Here is a 13884-nt window from a genome sequence, read left to right as displayed (position 1 = left end):
GTGTGTGTGAGAGAGAGAGAGAGAGAGAGAGAGAGAGAGAGAGAGAGAGAGAGAGAGAGAGAGAGAGAGAGAGGCACACACACAGAGCCTGAAAGCGCTTTAGCAGCGCGCACGCCAGCAAGCCATTGCATTCTGGTCCACGTGTCACACTGGCGCTGGCGCTGGGGGCTGCAAAAGGGATAAGGGTAGTACTGGCAGGCTGCGCCGCCACCGCCGCCACCACACTGCAGAAATGAAAAGACAGCCCTCGGCCCTCAAACTCAGAACATGCGCAGTGAATGCCCCCTCCCCTCCTCTCTCCCTCTCTCTGTCTGTCACACAGAAGATACAACGTGTGGCTTAAGAGAGCCACGGTGTGACGTCATCGGCGGGCCGCTCGACGGGCTGCTCCAGGGCTGCAGGACCCAGAGGACGAGGCGGCGCGAGGCGGGCCTCCGAACGGACTGCGGCAAATGCCGCCCCCTTGTCCCGCCCCTGTGCCGCCCCTGGTGCCACTCGCCCGGTGCAGTCAGCACTGCGCCCCGCTTCGAGAGGGCAGTGGGTCAGACGAGTAGGCAACCTGCTCCTGCCGCAGAGGTCTGGCCACGTCACAGTTGGAACCGCACGGCACAACCCAAAAAAAGGAACCAACAACAAAAATCAAAGAAAAATAATTAAAAAAAAACAAAGAAAAAAACAAGCAATAAAAATCGATAGTAAACACACATGCACTCGCTGTCGATCGAACGACACAAGCACCCTCTCTGGAACAAACATCATGTATTTTTTTCTCTTTTTTATTTTTTCTGCAAACTTTTCTTCTTTGAATTTTGTTTTTAGCTGCGGCAAGCAGGGCGAAGCGAGGCGAAGCAGGGCTCGATGACGTCAGAGCGCAGAAAGGCGAGGTTCGGAGTGGCTTTCAATGCGGTGCTGCACTGTAATGGCTGCGCCGCTGTTTGTTTCAGAGTGGGCTGCCGGCACTGCCACTGCACTGCCACTGCCGCCCTGCTGCGTGTGGCGCCAGAGTGCGCACTGGGCACTCGCTGGTTAGGTTAGGTTAAGTTAGGTGACGTTAGGTTAGGTTACGTTACGTTAGGTGAGGTGAGGTTAGGTTAGGTGACGTTAGGTTGGTGAGGTGACGTTAGTTTAGGTTAGGTGACGTTAGGTTAGGTTAGGTTAGGTCGCTGGCTCCACGCCGTGCCTCACTAAAGGAAGGGCCACGATTTCCGCAGGGACCCGCCGCGGCCCTCTGTCGCTCCGTCTCTCTCGCACTCGTGGGGCGGTACGCACAGACGAGAGAGACGGAGCGACAGAGGGAAGTCGTGTGATTACAATGCAGCAGTCTCTGCGGAGGGACTTGGCGGGACCCGGACGACCCGGACACGTATGCCAGCCGGCTGGTTTCGAAAGGGTACACCGCCCCACGAGTGCGAGAGAGACGGAACGACGAAGCAAACGGGCCGCCCCACGAGTGCGAGAGAGACAGAGCGACGAGGCACCGCTTGAGGATCGGCCGGCTGGCCGAGCAAGCCCTGTCATCGGCGAGGCTGGTGCCGCCACGCCACGCCACCCCTGTCCCTCGGGCACTGCGGCGTGGCGGCGTGGCCGTGCCTCACAGTGTGCCTCACAGTGCACTTCCATTCGCTTTCTTCATTTTCAGATCGAACAAGAGGAGAGGCTCGGGGAACACCACCACGCTGCTCGGCGAGCACGGCCTGGCACGGCAGTGCATGCAAGCTGTGTAGGAAGAACGCCTATCTGACAGTGATTCTCAAATTCGATTTTCGATCCAGAAAGTACGAAAAACCAGTTTGCACCACCTTTATGCCCCACGCACTGAAAGGCCTTCGACGACGCATTGCCTCGTCTTCCTTCCACTCTTGTGCAGCGTCCCATGAGTGCGACAGAGACAGAGTGGCGAAACGACTTTTCTGAATCGCTCGGCTGCTGCATCTAGACACATGTCCGAGGCGTTCTCCCCCAACGCGCTCTGGTCCTTCCCCTCCCCGAAAGTCCCTACACTACACCACTGGCACTGTGACAGGGCCCAGGGCCCCGGGCCTACGGGGGCTGTCCGCAGGGCCCAGGGCCAGGGCCCGCAAGGCTGTCAATACCTCTTGACACACTGTGCAGTGGGCCGGGAAGGGCGAGACGGCAGGGCGAGACGAGGCAGTGGCGGGTCCAGGGGCGGCCTTTGAAAAGGGGGGGGAGTGGCAACTTCTGCCTACTTTCATGGGCCTTTGCCCAACTTTCAGGCTCTTAATTTAGATGCCATTTTTTGTCATCGTCCTAGACGGCAGGGTAGCCTACAGCGGCGAGTGGCCGTGGCAGCGCGGCACAGATTTTAAAACAAGAAGGGTTGGTGTGGGTGCGTCTGTGTGTGTGTTGGCCGGGTTGGCACTGCGAATAGCAACCACACGGCTGGCAGCGCTCTGTCTCTCTCGCACCTGTGTGGCCGGCCGGCTGGCCCAGCGAGTGCGAGAGAGACAGAGCGAGGCGGCCCGCCGGCGTGTGACTCGCCATAATTAAGAGGCCGGTAATGATGCAGGGTCAAGGCGGCAAGGCGTCCAAGCCACCCATGCGCCGGCACGGCCGGGCTCATTTCAAACAGCGCCCCGCGTCGCTCTGTCTCTCTCGCACCCTTTATGGGACGCCTCACGAGTGCGAGAGAGACAGAGCGAGGACCGCGAAGGCGACGCGGCGAAGCCGAAACCTGCATCAGGACGCTGCCTGCATCCAGGCCATCCAGGCCGGCCAACCAGCAACCCCGCCACACCCTGCCCCGCCCCGCCCCGCCCCGCCCGCCCCGCCCGCCCGCCCGCTGGTCACGTGAGGTCGTTAGTGACTCGTCTGGCTTGCCGGGCCTGCCGCTCCTCGAGGACCCCCGCCAGGACACTCAGGCCTTCCCGGACCTGCCCCCGATCCCCCCACTCCTGGCGCCCTGCAGGGCTGCCTTGGGTTGCCTAGGCTGCCTAGGGCTGCCTAGGGCTGCCAGCCCCAGAGGGAAGGCCGTCCGAACGGCCGGTTCACAGTGGGCCAGAAGACCGGTGGAGGCGGCCAAAACTCTAGACGCGTTTTGAGCGCGACTCGAACCGAACGTGTGACCCCACCAATGGATTGCTCTCCGAACGAGGAATCCATTGGTGGGGTCACACGATCGGTTCGAGGCCTGTTTAGCGACTCTGGAGCTCAAAACGCGTCTAGAGTTTTGGCCGCCTCCACCAGCCTTCTGGCCCACTGTGCGGTCCGGCCCCAAAATAAAGAAGAGGTAGGTCTTTACACCGCTTTACACTGACGACACAGCACCAGAAACATGACTGTTCATTCTAGCTTTGGCCAAGGCCCACCAGCAACGTGTGGGCTCTAGATCTACTTCTGGACTCCCCGCGTGACGAGGACGCCGTCGGAACGTCAAAAGGACGCTCCTTCGCGTCCGCCTTTAAAAAAGCGACGGTGAAGTCTGTCGATTCGGCCTTTTTATCGGTCGTGACACTGAACGTAATGGCCCCAGCGCCTTCCGATGGACCAATCATCTGCAGTGTGCCTGCAGTCCGCGCCGCGACGCGCCGCGTTCGCTCTGTCTCTCTCGCACACCCGCGGGGCATCCGACGAGCGGGACGGAGACGGAGCGACCTCTCTTCGTTCGAATACGGGACAAGGTCATGGCCGCCTCCTTGGCCTCCAAGTCGAAGCCCTCGCGGTGTTGGGTGGACGCCCTGTCTCTGTCGCACTTCTACGGGCCGCCCCATGAGTGCGAGAGAGACAGAGCAGAGCAGCGCCTCTGCAGTGCGGGTAGGCAGCCCGTCCGACAATGGCGGATCCAGAGGGGGTGGGCGATTGCCTCCGTGACCCCCAGCCGCCTGAAAGGTAGGCAGAGAGCAACTCTTTGCCTCTGCTGCAGCCCCTGGCCGCGGCTCTGGACTTCCGCGGCAGCCTTCTTGCCGGTCTTGATGCAGTTTCAGTTTTCCCGCCATTACGGCCCATTCGGCTCGCTTTCAAAGTGCCGCCCCTCCAGCCCCTCCCCTCCCCTCCCCCCCGTCGGCCCCGCGGCGCCCCCTGGTGCGCGCGGATCGGCAGATCGTTCGTCGGCGTGGCGGTCCTGGCCCTGGCCCTGGCGGCGCTGGCGGTCGACGGCGGCCTCGCGACGCGTGCGCTACACTGGTACACTGGCACACTGGCACACTGGTACACTGCACTCGGCGCCACACTGCCACACTCCCCGCGACACTCCTGGGACACTCGGCGCGGCTCGCGGCGCTCGCGGCTCGGCTCCGATGCCTCTCGAGCACTCTTTGGCGGGGATCGATTTCGGCGCACTTGACTCAGAGGCTGTCTCTCTCGCACTCACGGGGCGTTCCGTAGGGGTGCGAGAGAGACAGAGCGAGGAGGGCAGGCGGCGGAATCGCTCGACTGCGCGGCGCGGCGCTGCACAGTGGGCCAGAAGACCGGTGGCGGCGGCCAAAACTCTAGACGCGTTTTGAGCTCCAGAGTCGCTAAATAGGACTCGAACTGAACGTGTGACCCCACCAATGGTTGCTCTCCGAACGAGGAATGCATTGGTGGGGTCACACGTTCGGTTTGAGTCCTGTTCAGCGACTCTGGAGCTCTAAATGCGTCTAGAGTTTTGGCCGCCTCCACCGATCTTCTGGCCCACTGTGTGGTGCTAGCGGTGCCGCCCGTCGTCGTGGTCGTGGTGGTGCCCGGGCGCGCGCTCCGCTGCTGTACTCGGACCGGCAGTCGTCGCTCTGTCTCTCTCGCACCCCCGTGGGACGCCCATTGAGTGCGAGAGAGACAGAGCGACGAAACAGTGTTCAGAATGACCTGAGTGCGAGAGAGACAGAGTGGTGATTTCTTTCGGAATGAAATACGGCTGGGCTTGCCTTGGGCTTTGCGCTTCTTCGCCTACACTGGGCAGGGCCGCCGGTAGGGCCGCGGCGGCAGCAAACGGGCAAACGGCGTCCCCCGCTCATAAATATGCAAAACTTGTTGAAGCGAAAAATGCCACTCGGCCGCGCACACTTGACCCGCTAACCCACCAAACTGCTCGTCGAATGCAATGGAATAGGTCAACTGCTGCTTCACATTCGCGGCCCTCCTGGTGGTGCTAGCCATGGCGCCAGCGTGGGCCGCGGTGGGCCCCATCGAGCGGCCACATCGACCGGACACTCCGGACGGCCGGCAGCGCGATCGGTCGCATGTAGACCCGGAAAACCGGCGCCGATCCGGGAGTTTTGTCAGAAGGGGGCACTTACAGGGGCAAAGCAGTGCTTTTGCCTGCCTTCTAGACGCTCTATCTAGTACGCAAGGAGGGGTAGCTGCCCCTCGAAGGTCAACCCCACACAGTGGGCCGGAGGCGGCCAAAACTCTGGACGCGTTTTGAGCTCCAGTGTCGCTAAATAGAACTCGAACCGAACGTGTGACCCGACCAATGGATTGCTCTCCGAACGAGGAATCCATTGGTGGGGTCACACGTTCGGTTCGAGTTCCATTTAGCGACTCTGGATCTCAAAGCGCGTCTAGAGTTTTGGCCGCCTCCACCGGTCTTCTGGCCCACTGTGCTCCACTATTCCTCCCCTGGATCCGCGCCTGCCAGAAAATGGTAAATTCTGCTTGTAATTCTCGAAATACACTTGTGGTGCGGGCTCAATGTTCTGGTTGTTGAATGCCATGGACCGAAATCGGTGAATTTTCCAGCCGACGTGGCGGTCGCGGTGGCGCCGGTGGCGGTTCGAACGCCAGCAGGGCTCATCAGCGGCCGTGCATCGCCCTGTGGCCTAATTCCTGGCCTCCGTGACGCAGGCTGCTTCCCGACGGCCTCCTCATCGCCCGTCTCTCTCGCACTCACTGGCGCGCCGCACCGCGCCGCGGGCGTGCGAGAGAGACGGGCGTCGAGGCGCCGTTCGGGAGCACCGCTGATGGATGCTGCATGCAAAGACGGGCATGGCGACGGACAAGGGCGAAGAGGAGTCTCGGATAGGGTGGGGGTGGGCCCCGCTGGGGGAGGGGGGAGGCTTGTTTTCCACGGGGGCTGTGGGGGCGCGCGGTGCACTGTGGGGGACTTCGGGAATCGCCGGCAAATTCTGGCCAATCAGCAGTAATTTCTGTCAAGAGCCCTCCACTTCTGGAGACGCTTGCTCGCCTCAGCAGAAAGCCTCAACGCCCACACCCTCGGCGTCCGCCGCCCCGTACGCCCCTCCGGCGACCTGCCCCACCCCGCCCGCCCCGCCCCGCCCCGCCCCGCCCCGCCCCGCCCCGCCCTCGCCAAGGCCCTCACAGTGGCCCTCACCCCGCCACCGCGCCGGCACCCCCTCACGATCGCCTGTATCTCGTTTAGTCCTTGCACTTTTCTTTCATGCATCTCCGTGCCCGGCGTGCCTCCGGTGCTTCCCTTTCCCCGCCCACTTCCCCCGTGTCCGCGGTGGTGGCGGTGGTCCGCGGGACGCACCGGAGGACGCGCCGGACTGCGTGGGAAGGGCCGACGGGCCGCGATTCATTCCGGAGGGCCGTCTGTCTCTCTCGCACCTCGACGGCGCGGCCCACGAGTGCGACAGAGACGAACCGACGGCACGATCCTTCGGGATCGGCGGCGGCGGCTGGGCTTTCCCTCCTGCTGTCTCTCTCGCACTCATGCGGCGTCCCCCACGTAGGTGCGAGAGAGACAGAGCGACCAAGCCGACGTGCGGCATCGGTCTGCTTCCCGTCGTCGGCGAGGTTTCCCGGTTCCGCATCGTTCCCACGCCGTTCGAAGTGCCGCGCTACTCTGCGCTGCGGGGAGGCGGCAGGGGCGGCAGGTTCCCACGCGCAGCCCAGCAGCCAATGCGTGCTGACCTGCCCCAACCTGCCGGCCGGCCGGGCCGTGGACTGGACGCGACGCGCCGCATCGCTCATTTCGTCATTCAGTCTCGATCTGTCGCCGGCGCCGCTCGCTCCAGCACCCAGCACCCCGACAGCGCGCGCGACGACCCAACCGAGTGCATGTTTACGTTGACGGCACGCAGCAGCACGCAGCCGCCATGAACGACCTGAACCGGGTGACCAGCACCAGCAGCATGGCGACGAGGAGGCACGCCGCGGACATGGAGTCCGTCATCCTGGGCGGCGGCGTCATCCCCTTCGACCAGATGTCCCTCACGTCCATCACGTCGAGCGCCTTCAGCTCCGTCCGGTCGCATTCGACCCTCATCGAGAGTGAGGGTAAGTGGCGCTGCGTTTGGGGTCACGGTCACGGCGTGCACCTGGCGGTCCGCGGGCTGTCGCGCCGTCTCTCTCGCACTCAAGGGGCGCGCCGCGGCTGCAAGGGCGCACAGTGGGCCAGAGGACCGGTGGAGGTGTCCAAAACTCTAGACGCGTTTGAGCTCCAGAGTCTCTAAACAGGACCCGAAGCAAACTTGTGACCCCACCAATGGATTCCTAGTTCGGAGAGCAATCCATTGGTGGGGTCACACGTTCGGTTCGAGTCCCATTTAGCGACTCTGGAGCTCAAAACGCGTCTAGAGTTTTGGCCGCCTGCACCGGCCTTCTGGCCCACTGTGCGTGGCTTGCCGGTGATGACGTGTCTCTTCTTGTTGTCGTCAGGTTTCGTCCCGCGCACCAAGATCTGCCTGATCGGCGAGAGCGTCTCGCCCACACTGGAGGCCGCTGCAGAGGTGGGTTGTCTGATTACGCAGCGTGGCGCAGCGCAGCTCGTCAAATTGTTTTTGTTTTTGTTGACCTTGTTTGCTCTCGGCGCCGCAGACGTTCGGGCTGGAGGTTGTCACCTCGCTGACGGGCTCGGAGTACCTGGACGACGCGTCCGTGGTCCTCGTCGTCAAGGACGTGGAGTCCCCGGCCTTCGAGAACCTCGTGGACATCAAGTGGTGAGTGCGTTGTTCTTCCCTGCCGACTGGTTCCGAGAGTCGTTTCGTCGCGCTGTCTCTCTCGCACCAATGGGACGGCCCACGAGTGCGAGAGAGACAGAGCGCACAGTGAGCCAGAAGACCAGTGGAGGCGGCCAAAACTCCAGACGCGTTTTGAGCTCCAGAGTCACTAAATGGGACTCGAACCGAACGTGTGACCCCACCAATGGATTGCTCTCCGAACGAGGAATCCATTGGTGGGGTCACACGTTCGGTCCGAGTCCCATTCATCGACTCTGGAGCTCAAAATGCGTCCAGAGTTTTGGCCGCCTCCATCGGTCTTCTGGCCCACTGTAGAGCGCCGGGCTTGACGCGGGCCTCGTTGACGTGCTCCACGGTGTTGCAGGCGGGTGTTCGGCAGCATGGCGCTGATCCAGCTCGCCAACGACCTCCTGCCGCTGCCGATCGTCAAGCGGCCCCTGTTCTGCTTCACCATGAAGGGCGTGGTGACGTGCTTCACCGGGATCCGCGACCGCAACTTGATCGTGAGTACTGCATCCCGCCTCCCCGCCTCGCCGTCCGCGGCGATACTCCCCGCCGCTCGAGTCGTTACGCCGCGGTGGCGGCGCGCGTGGGGTATTGCCAGCGTCGCTCTGTGTTGACAAGTCGCGTCGCGCAGTGGGCCAGTGGAGGCGTTTTGAGCTCCAGTCCAGAGTCGCTAAGCAGGACCCGAAGCAAACGTGTGACCCCACCAATGGATTCCTCGTTCGGAGAGCAATCCATTGGTGGGGTCACACGATCGGTTCGAGTCCCATTTAGCGACTCTGGAGCTCCAAACGCGTCTCGAATTTCGGCCGCCTCCACCGGTCTTCTGGCCCACTAACGGCAGGTTGTTTGTCCAGATGGAGCTGATGTTCCTGATCCGGAGCATGGGCGGCAGCGTGCGCCTGGAGCCCAACCGCCACACGACGCACCTCATCGCCGCCGTGACGACGGGCCCCAAGTACGAGTACGCGTCCACCTTCCTGGTGCCGGTCATGTCCACCGAGTGGGTGTGGGCGTGCTGGCGGATGCGGGACTCGCCCACCGTGCACGCCAACGACGAGGCGATGGTAAAACTCGCTGCGAGCTGTGGTGGCGCCGCCGCGCGCCGAGTGTTTGATTGGCTGATGTTGCTGGCAGATGGTGCACCGCCTGGGTCCGTTCGTGGGGACGAAGGTGGCGTTCGTGGGCTTCCCCAAGGCCGAGGTGGACGAGGCGGAGAAGCTCCTGGAGTCGAACGGCGGCCAGCTGGTCGACGCCACCAGCGCCGAGTGCACGCACATTGTAAGTCAGTTTGCAGCACCGCCAGAAGGCCTCGCGCTGGCCCTCGTCGGCAGCACCGTTTCTAGCGCCCTGCCCTCTTGCCGCCAGGTTGCCGATGACGACTCGCCGGTCACCATCCCCGCCGGCGTGCGCCCCGAGGCCGCGCTGGTGACGGCGTCCTGGTTCTGGTCGAGCATCCAGCAGGTGATGCGTTGCTGCGAGGACGAGTTCGCCGTGCCCGAGGAGAGGCTGCGCAAGCCGCCGAAGAGGGGCTCCGTGCGGCGGCGCTCCACCGGGCCGAAGCTGTCCAGGAACAAGGAGAACGTGGAGCCGGACTCGGCCAGCCCCAGCCCCAACCCCTACCGCCAGCACCGCGCGCTGCGCCGCGTGTCGCTCGCCGAGTTGCCCTCCCCCAACATGTACGCCGAGAAGACGCTGACGCCCTGCACTCCCTGCAATCCCTGGACGCCCTACAACCCTGACTTCCCTGACATCCCTGACACCCCCAACATCCCTGACGTGTTCAACGACGGGACGTGTAAGTATTCGGCCTCTGGCTTGCGGCCCGCGGGCTGATAGCGAACCGCGTTGCTCTCTCACTCCCACACTTGTGCGGTGCTTCATGAGTGCGAGGGAGAGCGACACAGGTACCGCGCGTTCGTTGGGCTGCCTACCTCCCGGCGGCGCACAGTGGGCCAGAAGACCGGTGGAGGCGGCCAAAACTCTAGACGCGTTTTGAGCTCCAGAGTCGCTAAATAGGACTCGAACCGAACGTGTGGCCCCACCAATGGATTGCTCTCCGAACGAGGAATCCATTGGTGGGGCCACACGCTCGGTTCGAGTCCCATTTAGCGACTCCGGAGCTCAAAACGCGTCTGGAGTTTTGGCCGCCTCCACCCGTCTTCTGGCCCACTGTGCGGCGTGGGGCTTGCTGCTGCTGTTCTCTCATGTGCCCTGGGCTGTTCGACGCCCAGCCTGCCAACCTGATTCCGTGCAGTTTTTCTTTGCAGTGCTACCGGCGTCCGCTCCTCCCGCCGAAAGTCTGACGGGGACGTGCTGGAGTCCACGTGGCGGCTCCCTCGGCTCGCCCATCCTATCCCAGCCCTGCGCATCCGTCCGCCCACCGAGGACTGCGCCTCCCCTGACCTGGTCCCGCCCAGGCCAGCCGGGCACGCCGGGCACCCCGCGCACCCCGCGCACCCCAGGAAGAAGGTCTCTGTCTTCGACCGACTGTACTACTCCAAGATCCCCAAGAAGTGCTGCTGCACGCCCTCTCCGCCGGCAGTCCCTGGCGCCGCTGTCCAGAAAGGGAAGCTTGGACGGCGTGGCGGCGTCGCCCATTAGCTCTCGCTTCGGGGCCTTCCTGGAGCTCATGCACACCGAGGAGAACTACGTGGGGATCCTGGACGCCATCTTGCAGGTGCGGACTGTCTGCCTCGTGGTTAGGGCCAGCTCACTCAGACTCAAAGCCAATGTCGCGTCGCCGCCGGTGCCTGCGCGGCCGCGGGGCCTCGTCGCTACTCCGCGACCGCGGGACTTCCCTGTGACGCGGGGTGTCGCCGACCAGAGTGCCACCCGGACGAAAATCCGAACTTGGAGCGTTCGAATCGTTATGCATGGGACAGCTTCATTCTTGATTTCTATTTTCTGCTACTCCATGCGTCACGCGGGACGCTCGGTGTCTTCGGGACATGACGAAAACTTCAGTTGTTTTAGGTGGCACTCTGGTGACGCGCTGGCCCTTGTGTTGCAGATGAGGACCGAGGCGCTCAACTCTGGGCAGGCGGGGGGCGTGCTGCTGACGCAGACGGAGGCGAAAATGATTTTCGGGGCGCTGATGCCGATCGCCCGCACGCACCACGCCATCCTCAAAGACTTGCGCGTCATCTACAACAATTGGTCCGAGGCGGCCGACGTTGGTGCCGTGTATCAGAAGCACGTGAGTCTGAGTGAGCTCGCTGTCTCCGGCACACTGTTTCCGGGAGTCGCTTCCGTCGCTCTGTCTCTCTCGCACTCATGGGGCGTTCCGTGTAGGTGCGAGAGAGACAGAGCGACGAAAACGACTCTCGGAATCGCTCCCGTTGCACCGCTTTGTCACTGCTTCCCTGTCTGTGCAGAGCCCGGAGCTGCTGCGCCACTACGCGCCGTTCGTGTCGTCGTTCGAGGACGCCAAGGAGACCCTGCAGCAGGCCAGCGAGCGCAACCCGCGCTTCCACGCCTTCCTCAAGGTGTGCAAGGGCAAGCCGGAGTGCGGGCGCCAGGAGCTGCACGAGCTCATGATCCGGCCGGTGCAGCGCCTCGGCAGCACGCTGCTGCTGCTCAGAGGTAAGGCCCTCCCCCCACAGTGGGCCAGAAGACCGGCGGAGGCGGACAAAACTCCAGACGCGTTTTGAGCTCCAGAGTCGCTAAATGGGACTCGAACCGAACGTGTGACCCCATCAATGGATTCCTCGTTCGGAGAGCAATCCATTGGTGGGATCACACGTTCGGTTTGAGTCCTAATTAGAGACGCTGGAGCTCAAAACACGTCTAGAATTTTGGCCACATCCACCGGTTTTCTGGCCCACTGTGCCACGCGCCGCCGTCACATTTGTTGATGAACAGTGTGCCGGCAGTGTTATTGCTGAGTCCACTATGTTGTTGTCCAGAAATCCTGAAGCACACCCCCGAGGACAGCCCGGACCGCAAGCAGCTGGAGTCGGCGCTGGAGAGCCTGTCGCACGTGCTGTCCTTCATCAACGAGGACAAGCGGAAGATGGAAGGGCTGTGCCGGGTCTTCGACGTGTTCAACCTCATCGAGAAGTGCCCCGTGAGTACCCCGCATTTAAACTATTTTTTAACGTTTCGTTTTGTTCTAACTTTTTTTTTTAAATTTTGGTGTCCCCCAGGCGGACGTGATCGCGTCCCACCGGTCGCTGGTCGTGGAGTGCGAGGGCGTGGAAGTGACTGAGCACGGCTTCGGCAAGCAGGGCAACACCTTGGCCTTCTTCATCTTCACCGATGTCATTTTGGTGGGTCGACGCGCCCGGTTCTGGGACCGTCCCGAATGCAAGCTGGCTGCAAGTCGTTTCATCTTTTTTTTTTCAGGTGTGCAAGAAGAAGTCGAAGGTGGTGGCCATGATGAAGGGCCAGACGGGCAGCAGCGTCCCCCAGAGGGTGCTCAAGGTGGTGCGCGGCAAGCCCTACAAGTTCCTCCAGATGCTGCCGCTGTCCACCGTCAGGAAGGTCGTCGACGTGGCCAACAGCGAGAGTGAGTGAGAGGGAGGGGTCCTCGTTTTGGCGACCGAGTCCACCCCCAGTCCGACTAACTCTGTCTCTGTCTGCAGCCGTGTCCAACACCATGGGGGTCGTGTTTCGCGGCAAGACGGAGATGCGGGAGTCCTGCTCGTACTTCCGGCTGCCGGACTCGACGGACAAGGCCCACCTCCTGGAGCGCTGGACCGGCGCCCTGGCCGCCCACAACTGCGTCGCCGACCCGGCCAAGTTCTTGCAGCGCGAGACCGCCGAGGAGGCGGGCATCCTCAGCACCACCGAGCTCCTGTCGAAGCAGATCAACAAGGCCGCACTGTGAGTGTCTCTCCCTCTCCCCTGTCGCCGTACCTCTCTGCCCAGTGGGCCAGAAGACCGGTGGCGGCGGCCCAAACTCTAGACGCGTTTCGAGCTCCAGAGTCGCTAATTGAGACTAGAACCAAACGTGTGACCCCACCAATGGATTGCTCTCCGAACGAGGAATCCAGTGGTGGGGTCGCACGTTCGGTTCGAGTACCATTTAGCTTCTCTAGGGCTCACAACGCGCCTAGAGTCTTGGCCGCCTTTGCCGGGCTTCTGGCCCACTGCCCACTGTGCTCTGCCTGTATCCCTGATGCAACGATTGCTGTTCTGTGCTCAGCATGGCCGTGAAGACCCAGGTGATCGTGACCAGCGCCTTCCTGGGCAGGACCCAGAGCAACGCGTCCAAGAGCAGCTGCACCTCCCCGCCGTGCGTCATGAGCTCGTTCAACAGCCTCTCCAAGTTGGAGACTATGCAGGAGCGCCTCCAAGAGGTGAGTTTACCACATCTTATTCCCTCAATCTTTTAGTCGTTTCGAAATTCCCTCAAATTGGAATGCTTTGTCTACAGGATGACGAGGACGAGCCTACAGAGAAACCGAAGCCATCGTCCCTCACGGCAACCATTATGAAACGCATGTAGTTTTCTCGTGTGCATGTAGCTTTAGTTTTAAAAAATGTAAGCAAATCTAGTCTATTTGGTTTAATGTTTAAAGGCGTGTTATTAATTGTTATGTTTCCTGAAAGGCGATCTACTACTTTTATTTTTATCAATGAGTGTCCAACACTGTCTGTTCAAGACTAAATTTTTGGCTGTGTTAGGCTGTAATTTTTACCTAAGGACTTGCGTCTTTGTAGTACTAATGATTATACCTTGTGATTCTTCTACTTAATCTACTATTTAATAAACTTGATGAATTTTTAAAACAACCTTGCTGATTTACGTCCTGGCCTCTGCACGAGGGAGAAAGGTCCCCGTTGACGACAGAGGCTAGCCAGTGACTCGGCGGCCGCGTTCGTCGCGTTGCAAATTGATAGCGAAGCACTGCCAGCACGGAATCAGTGCCGCGGGCGAGGACGACACCGCGCCGCTCCAAGGGCCCCACAGTGGGCCAGAAGACCGGCGGAGGCGGCCGAAACTCTAGACGCGTTTTGAGCTCCAGAGTCGCGTAATGGGACTCGAACCGAGCAGGTGACCCCACCAATGGATTCCTCG

At 61.8% G+C, this 13884-nt stretch overlaps 1 protein-coding gene across 2 annotated transcripts; it reads left to right on the top strand.

Annotated features, from left to right (window-relative positions):
- The first annotated feature begins 6800 nt into the window (after positions 1–6800).
- On the top strand, positions 6801–13383 carry LOC117639530 (protein ECT2-like). 2 transcript variants are annotated; one of them, XM_034375287.1, is made up of 16 exons: positions 6801–7173; positions 7555–7625; positions 7714–7835; positions 8221–8359; positions 8717–8926; positions 8997–9140; positions 9228–9657; positions 10130–10539; positions 10873–11058; positions 11237–11444; positions 11768–11928; positions 12008–12130; positions 12207–12369; positions 12446–12686; positions 13009–13162; positions 13240–13383. In XM_034375287.1, exons 1-16 carry the CDS (start codon positions 6993–6995, stop codon positions 13309–13311), a joined length of 3015 nt encoding a protein of 1004 aa, XP_034231178.1. In that variant the 5' UTR covers positions 6801–6992; the 3' UTR covers positions 13312–13383. The 2 variants fall into 2 exon arrangements, with proteins under 2 accessions (XP_034231178.1, XP_034231179.1); XM_034375288.1 differs by lacking the exon at positions 10873–11058.
- Positions 13384–13884: the final 501 nt, after the last annotated feature.

The sequence above is a fragment of the Thrips palmi genome, unplaced genomic scaffold (assembly GCF_012932325.1).
Source record: "Thrips palmi isolate BJ-2018 unplaced genomic scaffold, TpBJ-2018v1 HiC_scaffold_11, whole genome shotgun sequence".
In the NCBI taxonomy this organism is placed as follows: domain Eukaryota; kingdom Metazoa; phylum Arthropoda; class Insecta; order Thysanoptera; family Thripidae; genus Thrips; species Thrips palmi.
The sequence above is the reverse complement of the archived record's forward strand: the minus strand, read 5'-3'. Positions and strand labels throughout refer to the sequence as shown.